Source organism: Gopherus flavomarginatus, chromosome 2 (assembly GCF_025201925.1).
Source record: "Gopherus flavomarginatus isolate rGopFla2 chromosome 2, rGopFla2.mat.asm, whole genome shotgun sequence".
In the NCBI taxonomy this organism is placed as follows: domain Eukaryota; kingdom Metazoa; phylum Chordata; order Testudines; family Testudinidae; genus Gopherus; species Gopherus flavomarginatus.
The window spans coordinates 83,282,904-83,307,373 of NC_066618.1; the positions used below are offsets into that span (position 1 = coordinate 83,282,904).

At 41.8% G+C, this 24,470-nt stretch overlaps 3 protein-coding genes across 4 annotated transcripts in view; 1 reads left to right on the forward strand and 2 right to left on the reverse strand.

Moving 5' to 3' along the window:
• Positions 1–5,715, forward strand: part of SLC6A20 (solute carrier family 6 member 20) — a 33,319-nt gene extending 27,604 nt beyond the window's left edge. For both annotated transcript variants that reach the window (XM_050938005.1, XM_050938006.1), the window contains exons 10-11: positions 2,438–2,603; positions 5,073–5,715. In XM_050938005.1, coding sequence (XP_050793962.1) covers positions 2,438–2,603; positions 5,073–5,222 — 316 coding nt within the window. In that variant the 3' untranslated portion in view covers positions 5,223–5,715. The remainder of the gene's footprint in view (positions 1–2,437; positions 2,604–5,072) is intronic.
• Positions 5,716–6,477: 762 nt separating this feature from the next.
• On the reverse strand, positions 6,478–17,714 carry SNRPD1 (small nuclear ribonucleoprotein D1 polypeptide). Its single transcript, XM_050938112.1, has 4 exons — positions 17,550–17,714; positions 15,697–15,773; positions 9,794–9,985; positions 6,478–6,658 (listed from the first exon to the last, which is right to left on the reverse strand). The coding sequence occupies exons 1-4, from the start codon at positions 17,561–17,563 to the stop codon at positions 6,582–6,584; spliced, it is 360 nt and encodes a 119-aa protein (XP_050794069.1). The 5' UTR covers positions 17,564–17,714; the 3' UTR covers positions 6,478–6,581.
• Positions 17,715–20,698: 2,984 nt separating this feature from the next.
• SACM1L (SAC1 like phosphatidylinositide phosphatase) overlaps positions 20,699–24,470 on the reverse strand; it is a 53,371-nt gene continuing 49,599 nt past the window's right edge. Inside the window, exon 20 of the mRNA XM_050938007.1 lies at positions 20,699–22,760. Within this exon, the coding sequence (XP_050793964.1) occupies positions 22,624–22,760 (137 nt within the window). The 3' untranslated portion in view covers positions 20,699–22,623. The remainder of the gene's footprint in view (positions 22,761–24,470) is intronic.

A 24,470-nucleotide genomic window follows, 5' to 3' on the forward strand; every position in this document is an offset into this window, starting at 1 on the left:
GTGCCATCGCAGGGGTATGGTGCAGGCAGGACACACTGGGGAAAGCACTTAGGCCAGGACAGCAGCTCCAGGGAAAATAAAATCTTTCATCAGATTTGAGGACTGAGCTGTTCTTTCAGCCTCGGCAGCCAAGAGGAGCTGATTCACTCACAGAGCTAGGTGGAGATGGCACCTCCCCTGCAACGTTTTCATTCCCTCACAAGCCTCCCCAGGGAGGGTACCAAGGTCAGGATTCATCCCTGGGAAAGGGAGGGGTTAGAGCTGAAGTGACCACTCTACACATCCTCTGCAACTCTGACCCCACATCTCTCCCCACAGAAGTTTAAAGCTTACTGAGCCACAGTGGCAGAAGCCAGTAGGGCTGCAAGCGCCCCATCACACTTCCCTGGTCTCCATGCATCTGCAGGCTTTGGGGGTCAAAATAACTCATCCCAGGCACAAACCCCACCCCTGGACTAAAGCACTGATGCCATGGACATGATTAAGGAGAGCCTCCGATGTTCCCACTTCCAGCACCAGGTTTTTCCCACCTCAGGGACAAGCTGGCCCTAAGCTACTGGTTTAGGTAACATGCTTTTTCCCTTTTAGCTTGCACCTATGTTTTCTTACAGAGGCCACTATTAAACTGTGCTTATCCTTCCCTGCTAACTCACCTAATCCTTGCTCTTAGCCCTAGTGGACATACTGCATCCTTTGCCCAAACCCTTCCACTGCCCTCAGAACACTTGCACCCAGGATGGAGCAAGCAGCTGTGGTTACCCTAACCAACGGCAGTTTAAATAGGAAAGGGAGGGGGAAATGAGAGTCAGTTGGGTAACCCAGTTCCCCATCCCTAGCTAGGGTGACCAGATATCCCGATTTTATAGGGACAGTCCAGATAGTTGGGGCTTTTTCTTACTTAGGTGCCTATTATCCCCCCACCCTCTGTCCCAATTTTTCACACTTGCCAGCTGGTCATCCTATCCCCAGCCAATGGAAAAACAGCTTCCTTCATGCTCTTGCATCCTGAGTTCTGGGCACTGTGCTACCTGGCAGGTGTCCCGTGCAAAGTGATGTTCCCCCCCCCCCCACATTGTCTGGGAGTATTGGGTGGGAACAGTTTAATCAGACTCATCCATTCAGAGGTAAACACAATCTTGATGTTTAAGGGTCTTGTGACCGCAATCCCTTCCTATGCACAATCCCACTCAGGTCAGTGGCACTCTTCAGACTAGGCAGAGCAATGCATGGTACTGCTTGCAAGAGCACCACCCAAGGCCAAGAAAATCTCATCATTGCAAAGAAAAGCATTGCGATCTTATCTGCTGCAAAGCCCAAGCAGATGTGTTCTGTAAGGACAGAGGCCAGCAGGGCACGTGGGTACACTGACACTCCTGATATGTTAAGTTTATACTTGTTAGCTGAACAGTGAATTTAAAGTTTTTAAATCCTACTAAGTCATTAAAATATATAAACATATTTACTGCATCCAGTTCATAGATGTATGTTACATCATTATACAAAACATGGGACCAAATATGTGACTCCCATTCTTAATATTTCCCACATTTTCACAAGGGATCTTGAGATACTGCTTAGTACCAAAAACACACTTCCCCATCGGTTTTGTCCACATGGGTTACTTAAGCATGTCTGCCAGGGCCATAACCTGTCTCCTACCCACTAGGAAACTGAGCACCTTGCATTTTTTGAACTAATATAGAAACTATCTGCATTTGTTTAAGGAGAAGTTGTTTGGGTGAAAAAACAGCTAGAAACATTATAAATGATTCTGTTTTTCTCTGGCTCTCTCTTACCATGACCCAATATTTTCCATTTAACTTCTGCTCAATACACATTACAAGCCAAATTCCCTGCAGCTAGGTCTCTTTCAGCTCACACTCTGCCTAGCCACATACACTTTTTCCTACTCAGCATTTTTTCCTACAGGCAGATTTGGTCCTTTATAGTTGTAGAGCACACCCAGTAATATATTATTTGTACATATTTAGATAGGACTTGTTACAGGATTCACACATTAATCTCTAGGCCCTACACATTAAAAAGGTCCCACAAGCCTTTTTCCTTCGTATCTTTCAAAATACATCTTTTCCTAATGTAGAGCCCCATGGTATTTAGCTGTCTGCAGTTATATCCATCCGAGTTTTCCTGGCCGAGAAATACAATGATGAACTAAATGAGGAAGGGACCTTGAAAAGTTATCAAGTCCGGGCCGCTGTACTGAGATAGGACCAATGAAACCAAGTCCTTCCCTGACAGGAATTTGTCAAACCTGCTCTTAAAAACCTCCAGTGATGGGGATTTCACAACCTCCCTTGGAAGTCTATGCAGGAGCTTAACTACCCTTACAGGTAGAAAGATTTTCCTAGCATCTAATCTACTAATGCAAAATCTAAATAGTATAGTTGAACAAACTGCAATTTTTATTTTAAAACAGATTTGAAAAAGACCTTCTCCTAATGCTTGGACACAAGCCAAACTGGTATTGGAAAATTATGTGGGCTTTTGCCAGTCCTGTGCTAATTATAAGCTTGTTTATATTTTACCTCACTGACTACATCCGCACAGGAACACTGCAGTACCAAGCCTGGGATGCCACACAGGTATTTATTTTACTTATTACTTGTTTCATCACCAGTCCCTTCCTGCCATTGGGACTTGGAGATATCAACATATTCAAAGCATGGGGGCAGCCTGCTCAAATTGCACCAGCTGAAAATTAACACAGCAGGTTTTAATCTGGAACTAATATGGGTCTTTAATTTTAATGGCAGGCAGAAGCAGCTGCATTCCCTAACCCTCACACAAATAATAAAGTTTCATCTAAGAGTTCAAAATATTACCAGTGATTCTAACAAACATAACATTTATAAAAACAGCAGCGATACCACACTACGCGATCAACTGTGAATAGGAAATGACATTTTCATGAGACCAAGAGGTTTTCAGTACTTCGAACAAAGCTCCCACACACCTAATTACACATACAATAGAATGAATCACAATCCAATTCATTCTCCCTGGCGGGCATAATACATGTTTATCACAGAGAAAGAACAATTTGGATTTTCTCAAGTAAATATTAATTTAACAACATTCCAGGACATGTTCCTTTTATGTTATTAAAAGGAAAGGAATCAATTTTATAGTGTTTTCATGCCACTGCTAATTTGGGTATCTAAAAGGGTGTAGGTTTCTGCTGTTGGCTGGAGAACCGCAGATTCCAATGCAGCAAGACTGAAAACATATTGCAAAGACAGGGATCACAACTGTGCCATGTCAGGAAGGAATAATCCCGCTAAGGAAAGTTTCCAGTGACAAATTTGGCCTCAAAGTTAAAAGCTTACTTACATAAGCACTAATGTTTCTCACTATTTAATGTTAAACAGCTGTAACAAATATTTACCTGCACCAGCTATAGTAAGCTTTGTTGCTTTTCTGCCAACCTCCAACTGGTGATAAGCGGCAACACTTAAAAGACAACTAGTATATTGCAGTATCTCTCACAATGCTAGCTGTATGAGTTGTATCACAGCTGACAATCCCTTGAAGTGTTCAGAGAAAACTAGATGGTGCTGCTGAATGCAAGATGCAGGCCTCCATTCAGTTTCTCCATTTAAGCACTAATTACATTGTGGGAAAATAGTAGACATATAGTAAAGCTCTGAATACCTATACAGCAGCTTTGAGTTGCATTACATAATTTAGCTGGATTCCCAGACCACGAAAGCTGAGAGCAGTCAGCTATAGTACGTCCAGCACTAAAGGCACAGATACAGCACTCCTGAATAGCCTCCTTATTGATTAGTTCATGGAGTGTTGTTCACAGCTCTGTTCACTCACCGCAAGAATGAGAGGACTATACATGACTATGAAGGCTCAGACAGTGTGATGAGGGGTCAGAGGGTAAAGGAGCACATTTAAAGGAAGGAGAATTAGCAGGATACAGCTGGAATTCAGATAATCCCATTGAGGAGCATGGGAGAAAGAGTATTTTACATCCCATAAGACATAGTGATGCTGTAGGAACAGAACTGCAGCCATGTAGTTTAGATTTAAAAAAAAATTGCTTTAGCTCCTCAATGCCACTAAACCTTGAATTCCACACATTTATGTTTTCTACAGTGGCACTAACAGGAAAAGTGACACCTTGTACCTTTACTTTCTGACTGCTTGAGAGCTGAGTGCTTTAGAGATGTGCATACATAATCTGGGAAGGACTTATTCTGAACTCATGATTAAGACAGCATCTTTTTCCCCTTTAAAGAGACAGGGAGTGAAGCATGCCATCCTAATATTGTATTTAGAATAGGCATACCTTACAATTAAAAAAAAAAACTTTCAATGAACTTAGTGTACTTAAATGGGAGTAATCATCACAGCAAGTACAGACAGATAAGCACAGGCAGCAATGCTAGTTACCCCATCTACTAGAATGTAGTCTAGGGATAAGGGTAATTGTGTCCATGACTGTTCAGGATGTGGCCTCTGTTCAGATTACTGAGGCAATGGCCTATCCTGGGAAGTATGAGAACTGACATGAAACCATTCACTTATTTTGTGTAGCACATTCCACTAGTACTTTGCCTCAAGGTTGGCAGTTCAAATCCAGCCTAGGTCAGTAGTAATTAAAGCTCTATAGTCCATCTCTCTCTACCTGCCACAGCTCACATAAGGGACAAAAATTAATCACGCAAGAAATATAAAATGCTGTGGGATTTAACCCATTAGCATAAACAACTTTCTATAACTGTTTTCATGATTCTTTATTTCTACTGTTAATTTTTGGTAAGAACAAGAAAATATGTATTGTGCACAGCAAATTCTGGAACTAAAATGAGTGATGTCTCTTGAAGTGACAGTCCATACCAATCCTTGATATATACACACCAACATCTGCTTTACAACTTAACTTTGTTCTCTAGCAAAACTGTGCATAAATTTAAGATCACTGCCAGCTATCAAAAATTAAAGAGCCAACACTTTTGGGGTAGTAAAGGACCTCATTTCTTATAGAAAGTTACAAAGGAGAGGGCTATAATTATTTCATGCTAATATTCTCTTATCTGCAGGGTCAACTGGTTACAAAAGATTATCCAAGTTATGCCTTGGCAGTTATTGGACTACTTGTGGCTGCATCCACAATGTGTATACCAATAGGTGCATTAATCATTTTTATTATGAAGAGACTGAAGAAGAGAAGTGTATCAACTCTTGAATGAACATTCATAACTGGACTCATGAAAACTTTATCACCTATTGCAATAACTGTGTGGATCTTGGAGACCACAGTAACCATTACTTGTAGCAACTATTCATAGATATGCAGAACCTTGGGTGATGTATTTACCATGAAGTGCTTTTGGCAGCTCTCACAGTAGTTCAAAAAGCTCTTCTGTGGCAGATGAAGCCTTAAGAGGGTCTCTAACTGACATATAAAGAACAGCAGTTCACAAAAAGGCACCTAGCACAAGGTACCAAGTATTACTGGCTAGTGACAACTGATGTTAGGCTATTATCTTTCACTGTGCAGTACTGCCTACTTAAAACAATGAGCATCAATTATATGTAAACAAATTCTTTTGTAACTGAAGAACTGGAAATTACTCTTCAAAATAGCATGCATATACAGAAGTGGTTTTCTTGAAGTTTTATATATATAGTTTGACTTCTCAAGTTTTGTAATCTGAATGTGCCAATCTTTTCTACTTAAGTATCTATATGTTGAGGTAAAGGAGGTCAATATTTCTTAAGAGCTGACGTAAAAGCAAAACAGCTTAAGCTTATGCATAAGCTATATCAATTCTGATGTTTCCAACAGAAGTAAATATCAGATTCCACTAGGCAACTGTGTACAGTACCTGTTTTCTAGGGAGTTACTAGTAGATGCACACCTTTACGCAGTAAAATGTATTTGTGACAGTTTCACAAACCACAAAAGTCTCACACCAGACAACTAACTTCAACGAAGTTCACACCCATGGATATGTATTTTGATTTTAATCTTATGATGCCACATTCCAATGTTTGATAGATCTGAACCATTTTTCCCTGTGAGAAAGTCTTTCTATAACAGAATGAACTCAAGATGTGTTACATATTAAGTTTCAATTAGATAGCAGAATTGTATTTTTTTTTTTGTTAAGTACCCTGAAATGCAATGTTAAACAGAACACATTTAAAAAGTATAAATTCTCTAAATATACATTTTGGTTATGTGACCTTAATGGAACACAGTCTGTGTCTTGCAAAAGATGAAGCAACGTTCATTTTGATTGAACAGTATTACAACATAAGTAGCTTACCTGGTCAGAGAAGAGCAAGAGGTGATACTATAGTATGTACTAGGAAAAGAAATTCTCTCGGCTGAACTGCATGAACAAAGGTAACATGGCATGCTTAGGCCACAGTAATGCTCTACGGCTCCATACAATGAATACAAACCCCATTCACGGCTTAACTGACAAGAGAGACAACTTTTCCACATTTGTGTTTATTAAAAATTGACATTGTAAACAAAACCTGTACAAAAAATATCTAACTGCCTAGAATTTTGTAACATGTATCTGTGGTGTGAGAAGTTATCGCCTAGGTCCCCCTCTTCCTCTGCCACGGCCACGGCCTCTGCCCCGACCTCTGCCACGGCCTCTTCCTGCAACTGAGCAAGCAAACAAAACAAAGAACAAGTTAACTTTTACACCTGAATAGGAGTTTATTTGAAATAAAGTGTATGCTGTATCAAGTGTAAAAGATGTATTTTATCATACAGGACTTGTAATTGGATACCAGATTGTGATAATGCTATCAATTTCAGACACACAGAAGTTTTTGGTTTTTATTTTTCTATTTCAATTCCCTTGCACTTGATTTTTGCATTTTTTAAACAAAAACAACTCTTGTATAATTTACAGTTCTCTATCTACTCCACTTTCACTTCTGAAAACAAAGGCATATACTAGCTTTCTGAATAATATGAAAGCTTGACACATGCCAGTCTCTCTCTGAATAAAGCCTAATGATTCAGGAATTGAGATTTAAATACACAAGATGCTACAACACGTATAGGCTTCATATCCTATTCATATAACTTATTATCTACGGCAAAATGTATTACTAAAGAAACAGGCAAAGGCAGGTGTAAAACGTGTAAGTGTAGCGCCAGATTTTCCAAACTGTTCACCTTCCTTTTAGGCAACTAAAAAGGGGCCACATTTTCTCAAGAACTGATCATTCAACAGCTCCCACTGTTTTCAGTAAGAAATGTTGAGTGCTGAGCATTTTTCAGTTTTTGGCCATCTCTTGGCTGCAACAGTTTAGTTCAAGAAAAGTGGAAGTCATCCAACTGATTTACAATATTGAATAGGAAAGAACATGCTAAGTGAGATCCTATTCACACATTCATAACAAATTTACCTACTATGCTGGCATGTCTTTTTTCCTAATACACGTCTGACAGAACTATTGACCAAGCTGCTACAGATTTTATATATCCCATTAGGCAGGGACATTTAGAGGTGTGTTCTAATCATGGTGCTTTGCATGTTTAACTATGGTTTGAGACGATGGAGAGTATTGTGATGATCTGAAAAAAATAGGTGTCTTCATAAAACGTCAGTAAAGTGCATTACTATGGAGGATTGGCAAATTGAGATAAACAGATCTAATTACATATTAAAGTCATATATGTTGGGGTTTCTGATCAACTGAGCTGGTTAATGAACAAGAAATTTTATGGAACTCATCTGTATAATATTGTAAAAATCTGTTCACACTGTAGAGTAAAATATTTTGAAATACGTAACAGTGCACTTTTCTTCCTCCCCCCCAATGTTTGTCAAAGTAAGGGGGGGGGAGAGCAGAGGGATGAAGGATTTCACAGTTGGCAGCAGAACCTGGCACAAACATGCAGAATGTGTCCCTCAAAAGAACCTTAACTACTTCTTGGCAGATTATTCACATTTTTCACTTATTGGTAAATGAACACCGAATTAGTTATGCTGCACATAGATATTAACCGAAAACACCTGAATGCTTAGTTGCACAAGTAGGGAGGAATTCTGTAGGCAACTTCCGCAAACAACCTGAAATGGATATCACCCGCTTAAAAAGAAAGCTTTATTGAAATTTCTTTACTTATTTTTCTAAGGTAATTAATGGAAAGATTCTAGACAAAACCATTCAGATTGCAACAAAGAAAAACATTTGAAAAAAAATAAACGACAGTAGAAACAAAACTTGACAGAGGTACCCAGGAACAAGTGTATTAACCTGAAACTACATCTACTCAATTTCCAAAAATGATTGAGATTTCCAGTAACTTGAACTCTACCCACCATGTCACAGTCTCAATTTATTAAGTCAGAAACAAACTAACATCTAGCTATCTCATTTGTTTCCAGTACATGCCACAACCCACCATCCAACATATATGACCCAAAGATCTTTCTCTAGTTCACCTTCCCATATGGTACAATGTAACTAACAGCATGCCTCTTATCCTTCATGTACTGACCCAGAAAAGTAACCCACTCCTATTTCAATTTCCCACATAGTCAATAGATTATTCATAGTGGGGGGGGGGGAGGGGTGTCACACAATGTTGTGGCGAGCCCGATCAATGTGCCTACACAGACTAGTGCTACATGGTCCAGACTCTGCAATCACCTTATTTATATAAATTACAGACCCCATACTCCATTACAGCTCACTTATCCTCTTTATACAATCCACATAATGCATATAGGCCAGAGATCTCAGAACTACATTCACCAAACCAGGCTAGGACGTTATTTACTGAAGAGAAAAGAAGTGGCCAACATTTCTGTAAAACATACCATGGTTCCATTCACAGAGTTTATTGTTTCCAACTGCAGTCAATGATTTTAAAGCTTCAAGTAAAGTTATCTTAAGCATATCCTTATTAGTGGGTGAAGACATGGCACACAGGTAAAGTTGTTTATGAACCCCTAACTACAACTTTTCTCTTTTTCTAGTTTTTCTTGTTACAACAAAGTTTTAATAGTGTGGCTTTAAATTAATAGTCCCCTATTTACAACTTTAATGCTATCTTAAAGATTTTTGTTTAGGAATTCTTTGTCTGAGGAAAAAAATTAGAACACTCGTGTGTGAAAATATGATGTAGATGGGAGCTGGAGCCAGAACCCTACCTATCTGAAAACATCCCAGGCTTATCATGAAAAATTAAGATCTCCAGAGACCATACAGAATCCAAAGGTTTATTTTTAACCCCTGTAGCACATGATTCAATTATCCACTCATCATAGTAAGGGATGCCCCTCTGTACTAGCTCTCAGAGGTCAAGAAACAAAACCTGAAATTAATAGTGCAAACAGAGATGTGGAGCACACACTAGTGAACTTCAAAAGCAAAATAAAAGTCATTTTGAAATCATCTCAGAATTCACTGATTTAATTTTTTCTCAAACTTCAAAAAAATTTCTTCTCTGGTAGGACACCATATACACAATTTCAGAATTATGAAGAATTTAAGAAGGGTGTCCACGTTAACCTTACACACTGAGTTTCATTATCAGGACAAAAAAACATCTACAAATTGCCAGTGCCTTCCAGCTAGAGAACAAGAAGCCTCAAAACTTTGCTTTTTATAGAATACTGCAGAAAAAAAAATAAAAGCAGGCTATCACAAAAACTAAAATGTTCTAACCAGACATTTTTAAGATTACTGCAGATTCAACAAAAGTACTCATTTATGGAGGAAACAAACCACTCCTTTAGTAATCTGGAATAAAACAAAGGTGAAATCACAAACTAACCTGCTTCCCTTTTCTTGGATTTGACTTTTGGTTCAACATCCACTAGCAAGGTATCCAGAGGCAAACTGTCTGGCAGAATGAAGTATCGAATATTATTTCCCCGAATACTCAATGTCTCCAACTGTACAGGCTCTCTGTTCTTCAGTGTCATTTTCACAGCTTTAAGATGCGTATTCATACTGACATCCACTCCTGGAACACAGACAGATGACAAATTTTAGGGAAGAGAGACTAAATGCATCAAAAAGTTAGTTCCTTTTAGCATGGAAGGTAATGATATTTTAGAAAGGACGTTGTTACCAGACTTACATTTGAAAAGGAGAAGCACAATTAATAGCTATCTGTGAAAAATTTTATTTAAATGACTTGTCCACCAAACGATAAGTCTGGTAGAACCAGAATCAGAACCCAATTGACCTAGATAGCATTCAACTGCCTTAATCACAAGACCATTTTTTCTCTTCCTGTAGTCCCTATCTTGTGCTCTAAATACCGTCCCTCCCCTACAGCTAATGAGGCAACGGTCAAACAGACTCATTGACTGCACAACCCTGGTTTATTCATGGAGCATTGCTCATCCTGGCACTCAAGTTAGACAGTGGTCCTGCAGGAAAAAAAGAAGTGTATGATCACTTAATTAAAGACTGTTTCGTTAAGGCTGTGAGTCTGCCATGGAGGTCAAGGATTCCGTGACTGTCCGTGACCTCTGCAGTAGCTGGAGCTGGCTCAGGGGCTGCCTGGCTCGGGCAGCCCCTGGGCCAGCAGCAGTTTGGGTGTGTAGGAGGGGGCTCAGGGCTGGAGGATGGGGGGAGGTGCTTACCTCAGGGTGAGGGGCTCCCAGGCTCACACTGGCATGGCCACTCTGCAGCTCCTAGGCAGCTGCAGAGTATCCACACCACATGCTGCCCATGCCCGCAGGCCCTGCCCCCATAGCTCCCATTGGCTGCTGTTCCTGGTCAATGGGAACTGCGGCAGCTGGCATTTGTGGTGGGAGCAGTGGAACATTTGCTCTGGCCCCTGCCTCTGTCAAGGAGCTGCAGGGACACGGAGCCAGGTAGAAAGCCCCCGCCAGACTCGCCAATACCCGCTCCCTTTAGAACCAGGCCACCCTCCTAGGTCCCAGGTCACCCTCCTAGACCGTCCCCCCTATCATAAACCTTATTCCAGATTTGGACCTTAGCGTCCAAAATATGGGGGTTAGCATGAAAACCTTCAAGCTTGGTTACCAGCTTGGACCTGGTACTTGCTGCCACCACCCAAAAAATTAGAGTGTTTTGGGGCACTCTGGTCCCCCTGAAAAACCTTCCCTGGGGACCCCAAGACCCAAATCCCTTGAGTCTCACAACAAAGGGAAATAATCCTTTTTCCCTTCCCCCCTCCAGGTGCTCCTGGAGAGATACACAGACACAAGCTCTGTGAATCCAAACAGAGTGACTCCCCCTCTCCGTTCCCAGTCCTGGAAACAAAAGCACTTTCCTCTTCACCCAGAGGGAATGCAAAATCAGGCTAGCAAATCCAACACACACAGATCTCCCCCTGATTTCTTCCTCCCACCAATTCCCTGGTGAGTACAGACTCAATTTCCCTGAAGTAAAGAAAAACTCCAACAGGTCTTAAAAGAAAGCTTTATATAAAAAAGAAAGAAAAATACATACAAATGGTCTCTCTGTATTAAGGTGACAAAATACAGGGTCAATTGCTTAAAAGAAATATGAATAAACAGCCTTATTCAAAAAGAATACAAATCAAAGCACTCCAGCACTTATATTCATGCAAATACCAAAGAAAAGAAACCATATAACTTACTATCTGATCTCGTTGTCCTTACACTTAGAAACAGAAGATTAGAAAGCAGAAACTACTTCTCCAAAGCTCAGAGAAAGCAGGCAGACAGAAAACAAAGACTCAGACACAAACTTCCCTCCACCCAGAGTTGAAAAATCCGGTTTCCTGATTGGTCCTCTGGTCAGGTGCTTCAGGTGAAAGAGACATTAACCCTTAGCTATCTGTTTATGACACCCCCACCAACCCCAGAGCACCCATGGCCCCCAACCCAAGTTTTACTAAAATCACCCGCCCTGACTAAAAGTCATGGACAGGCCCATGAATTTTGGTTTACGGCCTGTGACCTGTCCATGACTTTGACTAAAAATACCCATGATTAAACATAGCCTTATGTATCATGATACATACAAGGAGACAGAATTAATGGACAAACTTAATTCTGGCATTTCCTAACTTACAACCTTAACATTATTTTAACAGACTCTCTTTGTATTTAATTTCCTAGATTTTATTAAAAAGAAATAAAATTATATGCATTTATAACAACCACTCTCCTTACCTATCACGTGTCATCAGTAGGGGCCTACCAAATTCATGGTCATGAAAAACACACCACGGACCATGAAATCTGGTCTCCCTCCGTGAAATCTGATCTTGTGTGCACTTTTACCATATACTATACATATTTCACGGGGGAGATCAGTGTTTCTCAAACTGGGGGTCCTGACCCAAAAGAGAGTTGGGGTGGGAGGGGTGTCACAAGGTTATTTTAGGGGAGTTGCAGTATTGCCACCCTTACTTCTACACTGTCTTCAGAGCTGGATGGCCAGAGAGAGGCAGGTGTTGGCTGGATGCCCACATCTGAAGGCAGCACTGCACCAGCAGCAGGGCAGAAGTAAGGATGTCAATACCATACCATGCCACCCTTGCTTCTGCGCTGCTGCCTTCAGAACTGGGCAGCTGGAGAGTGGCGGCTGCTGAGGGCCCAGCTCTGAAGGCAGAGCTGAGATGCTGACCAGCAGCTGCCTCTCTCCAGATGCCCAGCTCTGAAGGCAGCGCCGCCACCAGCAACAGCGCAGAAGGGCAACAGTACCGCAACTCCCCTTACAATAACCTTGTGACACCCCACAACTCCTTTCTGGGTCAGGACCCTTACAATTACAACACAGTGAAATCTGAGTTTTAAATAGCAGAAATCATGACCCTATAACCATTAAATTGACCGTATAACTATAAAACTATAAAACTCTATAACCATGAAATTGACCAAACGGACCGTGAATTTAGTAGGGCCCTAGTCATCAGCGATATATGAACCCTGGACCCTCCGCACAGCTCTCCAGTACTTGAGTTAATGAACTAACTACATGGGCTGGCAGCAGTAGAAGGCTATCATCTTCTGCAAACCAGTTACCAGAGGACAAACACCAGACTGAAACAGTGGGTCACATATCCAGGAGTCACCACATTTTACAGACAGCACAGTCAAACACAGAAAGGTCAGCAGTGTGGCCACAGTGTTGGGTCTAGAGTTTGATAGGAAACTTTTCCAACTCTGTGAAAACCTTTGGAGGATTTTTTTGAAGTCTCATTCTGCACTGGGACAAAACCAAGGCCTCTGCAAAGAAAGAGTTTTGCCTAAACTGATATGTCCCTGCAAAAAGTTTTTGTTTCAACAAACTGGAATTTTCCAGTGAAACCGTTTTTCATCAGAAAATTCCCAACCAGCTCTACTTGGGTCTGCCATTTTAGCAGTCTGGATTACTTTCCCAGTTTGACATCTCTCAATGACATGCAAGACCTTACTCAACAACAAAGGTTGCGAAGGGCACAGAATGAAGGTCTGTAGAAATAGCAAGTCAAGCATTCACAATCTTCTGGTTCCCAAGCTTATGCATCTCCTAGGCAATTGGAATTTTAATAGTGGGAGAGAAGAGGCAAGAAAGTAGAGAAGTGGATCTGGTATGCGATCTGGTTGTGTTATATACAGCATACTTCAGCGAGATGCCAGGGCAGTGTGTACACTCAGGTAATGAACGCTTATGAATTTGACAACAGAAAAGATCTTCAAGGATTTATAACTATGAAAAATCATCGTGGATTGTCATGGGCCAGCAAAAGGCATCTTGCAGATCTCAGGAACATGCCTCTGCCAAACTTCAATGTGTTGCTGTAATGAAGGGCAGTGTTAGGGCCCATCAAAAAAAGTGAGAAGAAATTAAAATAACGTTAGGCAATAAATTTAAGGGCTGCTGCTCTGTGAAGACTACATGGCATGTCCCAGCTAATCATTTCTAATGGCATTCCAGTATGAAGTCTTAGTGTAACGTAGACCAATTAATTTTCAGGGTTAAATTTTGCAATATCCTACACGTTTTCAAAATGCAAGATAGGAATTAGGATTAATTTTCTATTTCCGATGATCATGCCAATTAAAACTAGTTGTACTTTTTACTGTTTCTGTAAAGAGCTCTGATAACAAAATTTAAGGCTACAAATTATGTTACTTCATCAATAAAATAACAAAAAAACCCTCACTCTTTTGGATCTTCTGGCCCATCAAGGCACTGCTGACCACATAAATAGGTCAGAGCCCCCAAGGAATAACAACTTTAAAAATATATGCTGCACTTCATGTATTTTCAGAATATTATATAAAAATCAATCCTCAAAACTGTATGGTTTAAGTCCTTGTCTACACAAATTAGCACCAGTTTACAAGATGTGTTTTAAAACCACTGTATTGAAACAGGTGCAAGTTTGTGTAAAGAACAGATACTTATTTTGATTTAAGAGTGGCATATTTTAGCACCAGATTAAACTAAATAGAAATAAACTTCCCCACAAACATGCACTGGTTTAACTAAGGCCTTGTCTACACTTTAACCCTTTGAAGATGCTAGCATAGTTAAAGCAAGATCCCTACTGTAGATGAAGTTATACCTTTATAAACATGCTGACACTGGAATAGCTTACTGTGGTTCAACAAAACAAAATAAGATATACAGGTATAACTGTCTACACTAGGGTTTTTACTGCCAGTTAAAAAATATGTATATACACATCACACCCCTTACTGATAGCTGTACACAAACATCCACAGTAAAACTTGAGGGTACACCAGACCTTTAGTTAAACCAGTGCAATTCTGTATATAAACAAGGCCTAAAAGAGATTCCCCAAAGCCACCTGGTGTGCCAATTACTACAATTCAGGAGTACCTGGCTCTCAGTATTATAATCTAACAGCCCAGAATCTGAACACAGAATATTAAACAATATTACAAAATTTGACCTTTTGCCCCGGTCTATTATTATGACCAATTATGATCTATGAGTCTTCAAAGCACTTCCTGGTGGTCTATGAAGAGCTGGCAGGTCAGAGCGATGTCCATGCTTCCAGTTGCTTCTACATGCACCTGGGCTCTTGAAAAGAGCTCAGCTGCCTGTAAATACAGACAACTGGCATCCCATTTTTACCTGCCTTTAGTAGGGGACACCTCTATATAAAGGAGAAGAAACAGGAGCCACCATCTGAGTCTGGAGATGCTAGTTATGAGATGAAGAAAAATGTCTATGGAAACGTAGGATAAGAGAAAAATGCAGTTGAGCAGCAAATTCAAGGCAGAAGGAACTAATGGATCGAGAAGCACATGCAGGAGCAGAAGGCAGCAAAGAAACCTGCATGGGAAGGTCAGAGAGAATAACAGAACAGAAGGGTGGGAAAAAATAAACACAGTGAACCCCAGTGTGAGACAGGTGGTAGTCCTCAACACAGTATTTATTCAGATGCAGTCCATATTATTAAAACTCCGAGAACATCTCATACATTAGATTAGTTGTCTGTCGCTGGTCTTTAAATAAAAGATATATGTACAGTTTGAACATTCACCACAAATACCCGAGTAAGGAAGAACCCGAACTGATGTTCCTAATGCTACTTGCTTGTGGGGTGATTTTAAACTTTTTGTCACCAAGTATTTCACAAAATGCATCTCTTAAGGAGGCTCATTTAGCAATCATAGTGGAGTCTCTTTAGAAGAGAACAGATTTTCCTTTCACTGTCTATCAATTCCTTAATTATTTTGGTTTAGTGTCCCAACATCTTGAATATCATACCAGTGATTGTTCCATGCACCTGTGTTCCATTCTTCAGTTCAATGGTCACAGTCTCATGACTCAATTTCATTAGAAACCTGCAAAATAAAAGTGTAGTTGAAAAACAGAACTTCAATTTCAATATCACAATACATGAATAATCTTCAGAAAATACCCGGCCCTGTCATACATATTGCACAAACTGTGAAGCGATCTCAAACCTCAATAATATTCCAAAAAGGTAATTCTATGTGGACTCTGAGGCTTTGTAACAAACAACAACAACAACACAACAGCGAAAGCCATAGAAGAGAGCAAAACTGCTAAGCAACCCGACTGGACACTGCTACAAAGAATCCCCAAACATACCAAGTACAATTCTGCTACACCTTTATTTGGAAGCCAAGCATTATAAAGCATTCATTAAGCAGCTGTTTTTTGCTGGTTACCTGACACTTAATGCAAGCTTTGCTTTTTAACAAAATAAATATAACAGCTACCATCACCACTATGGTGCAAATAGCCAAGTACCTTACTTGCATCACAGGGCTGGAAGGCACTGCATGGGTCATCTAGTCTAACCCCTTGCCAAAATGCAGCAGTACCCAAACAGATACAGGCTAGTTTATCCCAGAATTTGTTTAGTTAAAAATGGTTTTACAAAGCATTCAATGGTAAAGGAATTTGTTCAATAATTCATTTGCATTAAACAGTCATTGTAGCCCAAACACCATTGCATTGTGTTAACATTTCTGAGCCTTAAAGTGAAAGTGACAATACAACAAACTAACCTATTTTCATTTGTACAAGCTAAACGAAGTGTAAGAGATGAACAAAAGTGAAAAATAACTTAGTTTAACAATTGTTTGAATGATTGTTTAACAGGGATAATTAGAGTTTTAAACATTGCTTTAAAGAGAGGCTGTTGGGATTTTTACAAATCCACTGCCATACCTCTTTTTTTTTTTTAGTTAAATATGACAGAGGGGGAATACCCTGACATAGAAGCACTTACAAGCACTGCACAAGGCCTCTTTGTATGCGGATTAGTTGGGGACAGAGAGTCCCTCCTCTTACTGAGGTTAGCAGCTCTGTCTGAGAAGGGAGCCAAACTTTTCCTTATTCCGCCCAATCTCACAATTACCAGAGAATAAGTCTTCTGGCTAGTGAACAATCCTATAACTTGCTGAGGGCGGCTTTAAAACACGCGGGAACTGACGACACCACGTTGGGCGATGGCACTTTCTTTTATCAATAGCCGGATTCATGTTCGCTTGTTGGCCAAGGAAGAAAGCGGAAGCAGCGATGGAGTCACAACCAGCGAGCAAAGATCAGCGCCCAGCGAGAACTATCCCGCTAGAAGTCTAACCCAGCGGCTCGCAACCCCAGGGCCAAAGCCAGCCGCTCCCGCGGGGCGGGAAAAGCCACGTGCGTGACGTTAAACGCCAGTTTCCTTAGGGGGGATGCGTGGGACAGGAGCAGCCGGGAGGGAGGAGGATTTGGGGGCAGCCCGGCGCTGTGGGGGTGGGGCAGGATCGACGCGGGAGGGGAGGCGGGAACGGCCACCCCCGAGTCTCCGGCTCAGGTGCGCGCTGTATGGGGCGGGGAGTCCCTGGCACGTACCCGCCTAGCAGCGCCTCGCGCCGGCTCAGGGAGAGCGGAGCCGATACCAGGCGGCACCTGCACCGGGCGGGGGGAGGAGCCCTGCTCACACTCGCCGTGGAACGGGGAGCCCGGGGCGAGAGTGGCGCGAGCCGGGGGGGGGGGGCGCGAGCAGCCGGAGCGACACGAGACGGGGTAAGGCCCATGCTCCGGCCCAGCGCGCGCCTTTCCCGCCGCTGCCCCCCATCCGCCTCCATCCGGGCCCATCTCACCTCACGAGCTTCATGGCGGCGGAGCGGGGGCGTCAGGCCGGCCGGGCGGGACCACAGAGCGGCAACCCCGGCAACGGGGAGAGGAAAAAAATTGAGCTCGGTGCGGAGGCCTCCGACCAGGCCGCTCCGGCGCTCGGTGAAAGAAACGGCGCTGAGCTACTCGATGGCCGGAAGTGACTCGCTTCGCACCCGGATGTGCGTGGAAGAGGCGCGGTTTGAGCGCCCTCTGCCGAGCCGGGGGACGCAGCGCAGCGGTGAGTTGATGGCGCTTCCGGGCTGTGCTCGGAGCCGCGGTGGTGCCGGGCCCTTCCCTCCGCCGCGCCTGCGTCATGCCCCCCGCGTGGCGCGTGCTGCTGGCAGCAGTTACCGGCGCGGAATGGAGCGTGAGAACCTGCTAGCGCCGCGAACTGCTACCTCCCGCTGTAGCAAATGGCTACAGGGAGCCGCTTCCTGCACTAGAATCGCTGTGAAATTGCTGCGTGCAGCGGTGTGCTACCGGGGGCGGCTATTTACAGCTGTAGGTTGTAAGAAGCAGCCTGTGTAAAAAGATGCTACTTCCCTCCTAGATCATGTTTTCTGGATCTTTATTTTTTTTCTCTCTTCTCTAAACTTTCTCCAACTTTTATTCCAGTGGAGACCTAATCAGCACAGAGTGGCTATCCCAGGTATGTTCTGATTTTTTGTAAGATCTTTTCTACACTACTCATATTCAGCTTGTGTCCACTCTGAGCCTCAGATCCCTTTCTGCAGTATTCCTTCATAGGAAGTCATTTCCTATTTTGTATGTGTTGCTTTTCATCATTCACAAACTTTATAATTGTACCCTCAATGCCATTATCGATTCGCCCCCTTTGGCACTTTTTAAACCCCTGTCAAAAGCAGTCCACACACTCCTAATAAGGGCAGGGTAAAGGGCAGTGGCTTCAGCAGATGAACTGGTCATGCTCAGTACATGGATAAGTAGCACATAGAGAGAGCACTTCAATACACTCCCCCCTGGTTACCTTGCCCCTGTATTGGATAGTGGAGAATTGTAGAAGGGCCTAGCCCATCTCAAGAATCAGCAGTGCTTTTAAAGACTATTTACCATTTTACCCCAGCTGCCAGCCCCTGGACATGCTGTAGCACTTCCCTTTAGATCTACCTTAGCCTCCAGGCACAGCAGGTACAGTCAGACTTCAAATGGCCCAACTTGGCCCAGATAAGAGCAGCAACTATGGTACAGCCCCAAACACGTTAGAGTTTTGGAAAGTAAGTCGTAGGCACAGGGTGATTGATCCTAGGCCCTGGTTGGAACACTGATTCTGAATGCCATGTACTTTCCAAGGGAGATATAAAGGACAGATCAAAAGCTTTTCTGACCACTACAGCTGTACTGCAGCAAGATCTATCTATAGTGTAGCTAGTGACATAGTTCTAGTCCAAATATATGCAATTCAACATAATTGTTTGCATGAACAAAACTCTAAACTTTTGTGCAAGTGAACCCAATTCACCTACAGGTTTATTTATAGCACTGTGATAAATAAATAGTAATATGGTGCCGCTGTTGATGTAGACCATTATTTACCAACATGAAAATGGGACACCTCTCCTCTGTGGGGCTGTCAGGCCAAGCCCTGCCACTTGTGGGGTTATCAGCCTGAGGCACTTGGGGTTACCGCTTGCCTGATACAACATTCTGAGTTGTTTTTTTTGGCCAAAACTGGGCATTTGTCCTATGTGCAAAAGCAAACAGGGAAAATGCCCAGTTTTGCCAAAAAAAAAAAAAAAAAAAAAAAAAAAAAAAAGTCATGACATCCAGGACTAGGCTCAAAAGAAGACTGTCCCAGCCAAAACAGTATGTGTGGTCACCATTAACATCATTCAATGCCAATTGAAAGAAAATATGTAATTGTTTCCATGACGGCAACGATGACTATTCCACAATCAGCATTTAACAAATAAAAGGGACTTTGAATAAAATATTGACATATTTCTACTTTAGCTCTGTGCCTTTAGTTAAACATGATACTTAAAACAAACAAAAAACCAAGATCTTAGCTACTTTGTATTGGCAGTAGAGGCTCTTTGGCATTTTTAAGGAAAGACTTGTTAACCAAAATTCCCTTTTCCCCTACTTTTTAAATGATGTGTGATTAAGCTGCTACTCTACAGTGGAGAGCTGGATGCATTTCAGTACCCCCATTTAAATTTGCTACACAGTAGTAGCTAGAGAGTGTGGTGTTTTTAAGGTGCATTTGTACCATCAAACTGGAAACAAAAACAAATAAAAGGCTTCTATACATTCAGATGTGCCTGTTTTCAATGAATTAAACATTTTTTTTGATGTACAGCTCACATATACTATCTTCACCTTGGCACACTTTCTGTCCCTCCTTTGGCATTTTTGAAAAGGGTGGCTGAGATAATAGAACTATCATCTAAAGTAATCGCTAGTTCAGTATCATCTTGATACGAATGTACACTTGGTCTCATGTAAATTTAAGGGCTAGAGTCCTAAGTCTGCCAAAAGTTGAGATTCAGAGTTCAGATATATCATTTTCTGAATATTTGGAGTATATACATAAGAATGCACCTCTCTCTTCAGGAATCTGTTTCTAGCAGGTTTCTGATGGTAGACTGCCAAGGCATCGTATCTATTCCTCTAATTTTGAGGATACAAAAAAGTAATTAAAGCAAATATAGAAGGAGCTGATTGTAATACCCCTACCGTAGCAGTTTATCTGAAGAATAAGAGGTGCAGTCTTCACCTCATATGTCTAACACTCTGTGGGTCAATCAAGAACAGTGGTCTAAGCTGGCCTTGTAATGGGAGGGACAAATAATAGACTCAAGTAGGGAGTCTAACTTCAGGTCTTATTTCTAAACTTCTCCTTTGTCTCCCAAACACTTCTTTTTTCAGAAAGGCAAAAATCCGTACTTGGCAAAGGGAAATGGAAAATATTATGCTAATTAAAATCTTAGTTTTAAAACTAAACTTCTCGTGGATTAAGTATAAAAATAGAAGGCCTTTAATTTTGTATTTACAGATTAACGACTCAGAATGTACCTTTCTGATGATCAGCAGTTTCCAAAAAAAACATTTTTAAAGTTTGAATTTTTTTTAACCCTTCAACTAAAAATACAGAAACAGAACTGTCAGGATCTAGAAAAGAAAGATTAAAGTTTTATTGTCATTTATGAGTACACCATATGTGAACATAGAAATACAATCTCCTTGCAAAGCGTTGGAATACAGATGCCCTTCCAGGTCTCAAAACCTACATTACTCTAGTTCTTGCAATGTGGTTATAGTAGCAGTCCAGGTTTGGTCTTTGTTGCAACAAACTCTTAATGGGAGATGCACGGAAAGATTTAGATACACACTGTAAGACAGTTGAGCTAAGTTTCAAAGTACCTGTCAATGAGGCATACAAACCATTATTTAAATATTTAACTATAGAGTTCTTATACTCCCTTTCCCATTATGGAGTTGATGTCTGAGATTAAGTTACAGAGAATTTCTCAGTAAAACTGTCAAATGGTGTTTCCATTGTAGCATCTAAAAGCAAACAGGTACTCTGCATTTTTATTACTAGTGCTTATGAACAAGTAATGTTTAACAAAACCCAAAGAGGCCTTCAGAAACATTCAAGGTTAAAATGAACAGTTATTGCAAAAAACTGTACATATTTTCAATCATAGCACAATGAAAACACTGATGATGCAGTGTTTTGTGTTCTAGGGCATTAATGACAACCGTGCTAACCCTAATATTCTACATTTTTCCTAATATTTAATCTTCATAATCGCAATCTGGATATACAACTGTACTTACAGGAAATATTAAACAATGCACAGTGCTGTAAGCAAATTTCATGTCTGGTTTTGAACATAAATCATAAAACAAGTGACAAAATAGTTTAAAACTGGTCCTTGATTCACATTAGCTATTTTATGTAGATTGGAAGCACTAAATTTAAAGACATATTTACTGATAATCAGAACAAATTCTTTTCATAGCTTAATTTTTAAGAGTTTTATCATGCATGAAAAGCAAGCTGCTGCTGCTTCCCCCAAGTGCAAACATGGAATTTAGCAGAAGACAGTCACCTCAAAGAATTGTATTCTTTCTTCCACAGGTTATCCCTACCTAACCAAAAGGTACAGAAGCAGGTGACTTACAAAACAATGAGGTGTACCTTCTACATTGTTACTGTTCTTTAACTATGGAATACTTTGGACCTTTAGCATGAGGGTCAGTAAAGAAGTTTTACATTCTTTGATTTCATTTAAATCTTAAAAAAAGACAGCCTAATTTGAACTTCTGCACCACACTTAAATTGCTGTCTAGCTGTAATAAAAAGTCATCTGAAGACTGTAGTAGTTAGGTAGTGCAAGACATTCGCAACTTCAGAAATGTCCACCGATAACTCATCCTCCCAATGATTTAATAGAATATTGCATCAGTCCCAGGTGAGGCAGAACAGAAGACTTGCATTTCGATAGAAACAATAAGGTATGAGTCTCGACCCTAATGAAAATAGGCAAAGGACTCGTGCTAACAGTGACTGCTTTTATGACAAATGAAACCCAGATGAAAGTCTAGAATGAAAAAAAACTTATTAGTAAGATGCTATATTAGCTCAAAGAACATGATGTGACTCTATATTACTAATACTGCCACAGCTGGATATGGTGACAAGTGAACAGAACCAGAGATCTCTGTTAAGATTATGAGATCATGTTTGAATGAAACTGCCCTACTGGTCTGTCAGCATAGTAGGTCAGTTCAAATCCTACAATACTCCACAGACAACATGGATATTTTGGCTTTCACCTGTAAGTTACCTTGTTATGAGTGCAACCTCCTCAATTAATGCAATATTCCAAAGATCATTGTGACTAAGACTGTAAAACCAGATCTCAACCGTAAAATTCCCACCACCAAGTGAAGGACACGGCTTACTTTTTCTCTCCGTAAAGATGAAAGCTAGAATGACCACTAGTTGGTGTGGAAAGCAGGTCAGTAGAGACTCCAAGTATGGCTTGAGGAGTCCTCCATGCTAAGCTGCTTTCCACACACACAAATTCAGTCCATCTTCTCTTTTTGGACCAGTTTTGGTGCATCTACAAAATCCTTGCCATTGTAAAAGATGATAGCTAAAGTTCCAAAGCTTGCAGTTCCCCAGAAAAGCACGTAAGCCAGTGTCTCAGTCCATGTATCACCTGTAATCAGATGAACATTATAGTAAGTCATTTTCAATAAACAGTGGAGAGAGCATTTTTGGCACGACAATAAAATAGTTATCAAAGTGCTCATAAGGAAGCTTTTATCAAGAACTGAAATTTCAGATCAACTTCTCATATACTACAGCCTGTTATTTTGTACTGTATATTTCCTTCTGAGAGTTTCCTAGCTTGGAAACTAATGTTCTGCTGTTAAGCAAAGGCTAATTTACATTGTCAATTTTTAGCCATTCACACAGACCTTAATTAAGAGAGATTCCAAAGCAATTGCGTAACAAAAACTAATTTACAACCTATACAGCAAACACCTGACCTGCCACTGAAATGCTGTCAGCCTCTAAGCAAAAGGGGTAGGATTGGTAATGACTTAACTTTTCTCAAACTTTTGTACTGGTGACCCTTTTTACATAGCAAGCCTCTGAGTGTGATCCCTCTTATAAAATTAAAAAACATATTTTTTATATTTAACATCATTACAAATGCTGGAGGCCAAGCAGGGTTTTGGGGTGGAGGCAGACAGCCCATGAGCCCTATGTAATCTCGCAACCCCCTGAGGGGTCATGACCCGCAGTTTGAGAACCCCGGATTTAACAGCACATCCCAACACAGGAATGTAGGTCATTAAGGGTACGTCTACACTGAAAAAAAGCAGCCACGTGGCAATAAGTTTCAGAACCCAGGTCAACAGACTCAGGTTCATGGGATTCCCACTATGGTGCTAAAAAACAGTAATGTAAGGCCATGTCTACATCTAAAATTTTGCAGCGCTGGTTGTTACAGCTGTATTAGTACAGCTGTATAGGGCCAGCGCTGCAGAGTGGCCACACTTACAGCAACCAGCGCTGCAAGTGGTGTTAGATGTGGCCACACTGCAGCGCTGTTGGGCGGCTTCAAGGGGGGTTCGGGGAACGCGAGAGCAAACCGGGAAAGGAGACCAGCTTCGCCGCGGTTTGCTCTCGCGTTCCCCGAACCACCCTGCAAACCGCAGGGAAGGAGACCTGCTTGTTCGGGGAACGCGAGAGCAAACCGCGGCGAAGCTGGTCTCCTTTCCCGGTTTGCTCTCGCGTTCCCCGAACCACCCTGCAAACCGCAGGGAAGGAGACCTGCTTGTTCGGGGAACGCGAGAGCAAACCGCGGCGAAGCTGGTCTCCTTTCCCGGTTTGCTCTCGCGTTCCCCGAACCACCCTGCAAACCGCAGGGAAGGAAACCTGCTTGTTCGGGGGTTCGGGGAACGAGAGAGCAAACCGGGAAAGGAGACCAGCTTCGCCGCGGTTTGCTCTCGCGTTCCTCGAACCACCCTGCAAACCGCAGGGAAGGAGACCTGCTTGCTCGGGGGTTCGGGGAACGAGAGAGCAAACCGGGAAAGGAGACCAGCTTCGCCGCGGTTTGCTCTCGCGTTCCCGGAACCACTCAGCAAACCTCAGGGAAGGAGACCTGCTTGCTCGGGGTTCGGGGAACGCGAGAGCAAGCCGGGGAAGGAGACCAGCTTGATTACCAGAGGCTTCCTCAGGTATGCTGGGATACCTGCTTATTCCACGGAGGTCAAGAAAAGCGCTGGTAAGTGTCTATACTTGATTACCAGCGCTGGATCACCAGCGCTGGATCCTCTACACCCGAGACAAAACGGGAGTACGGCCAGCGCTGCAAACAGGGAGTTGCAGCGCTGGTGGTGCCCTGCAGATGTGTACA

What these genes read in the sequence shown, in the direction of transcription:
- SNRPD1 (XM_050938112.1), bottom strand. An exon ending in GGTGCATGGAACAATCACTG is followed by an intron (nt 9,986 to 15,696) that starts GTATGATATTCA and finishes TCTGTGTTCCAG; the next exon opens with GAGTGGATGTCAGTATGAAT. An exon ending in ATCCAAGAAAAGGGAAGCAG is followed by an intron (nt 6,659 to 9,793) that starts GTTAGTTTGTGA and finishes TTGCTTGCTCAG; the next exon opens with TTGCAGGAAGAGGCCGTGGC.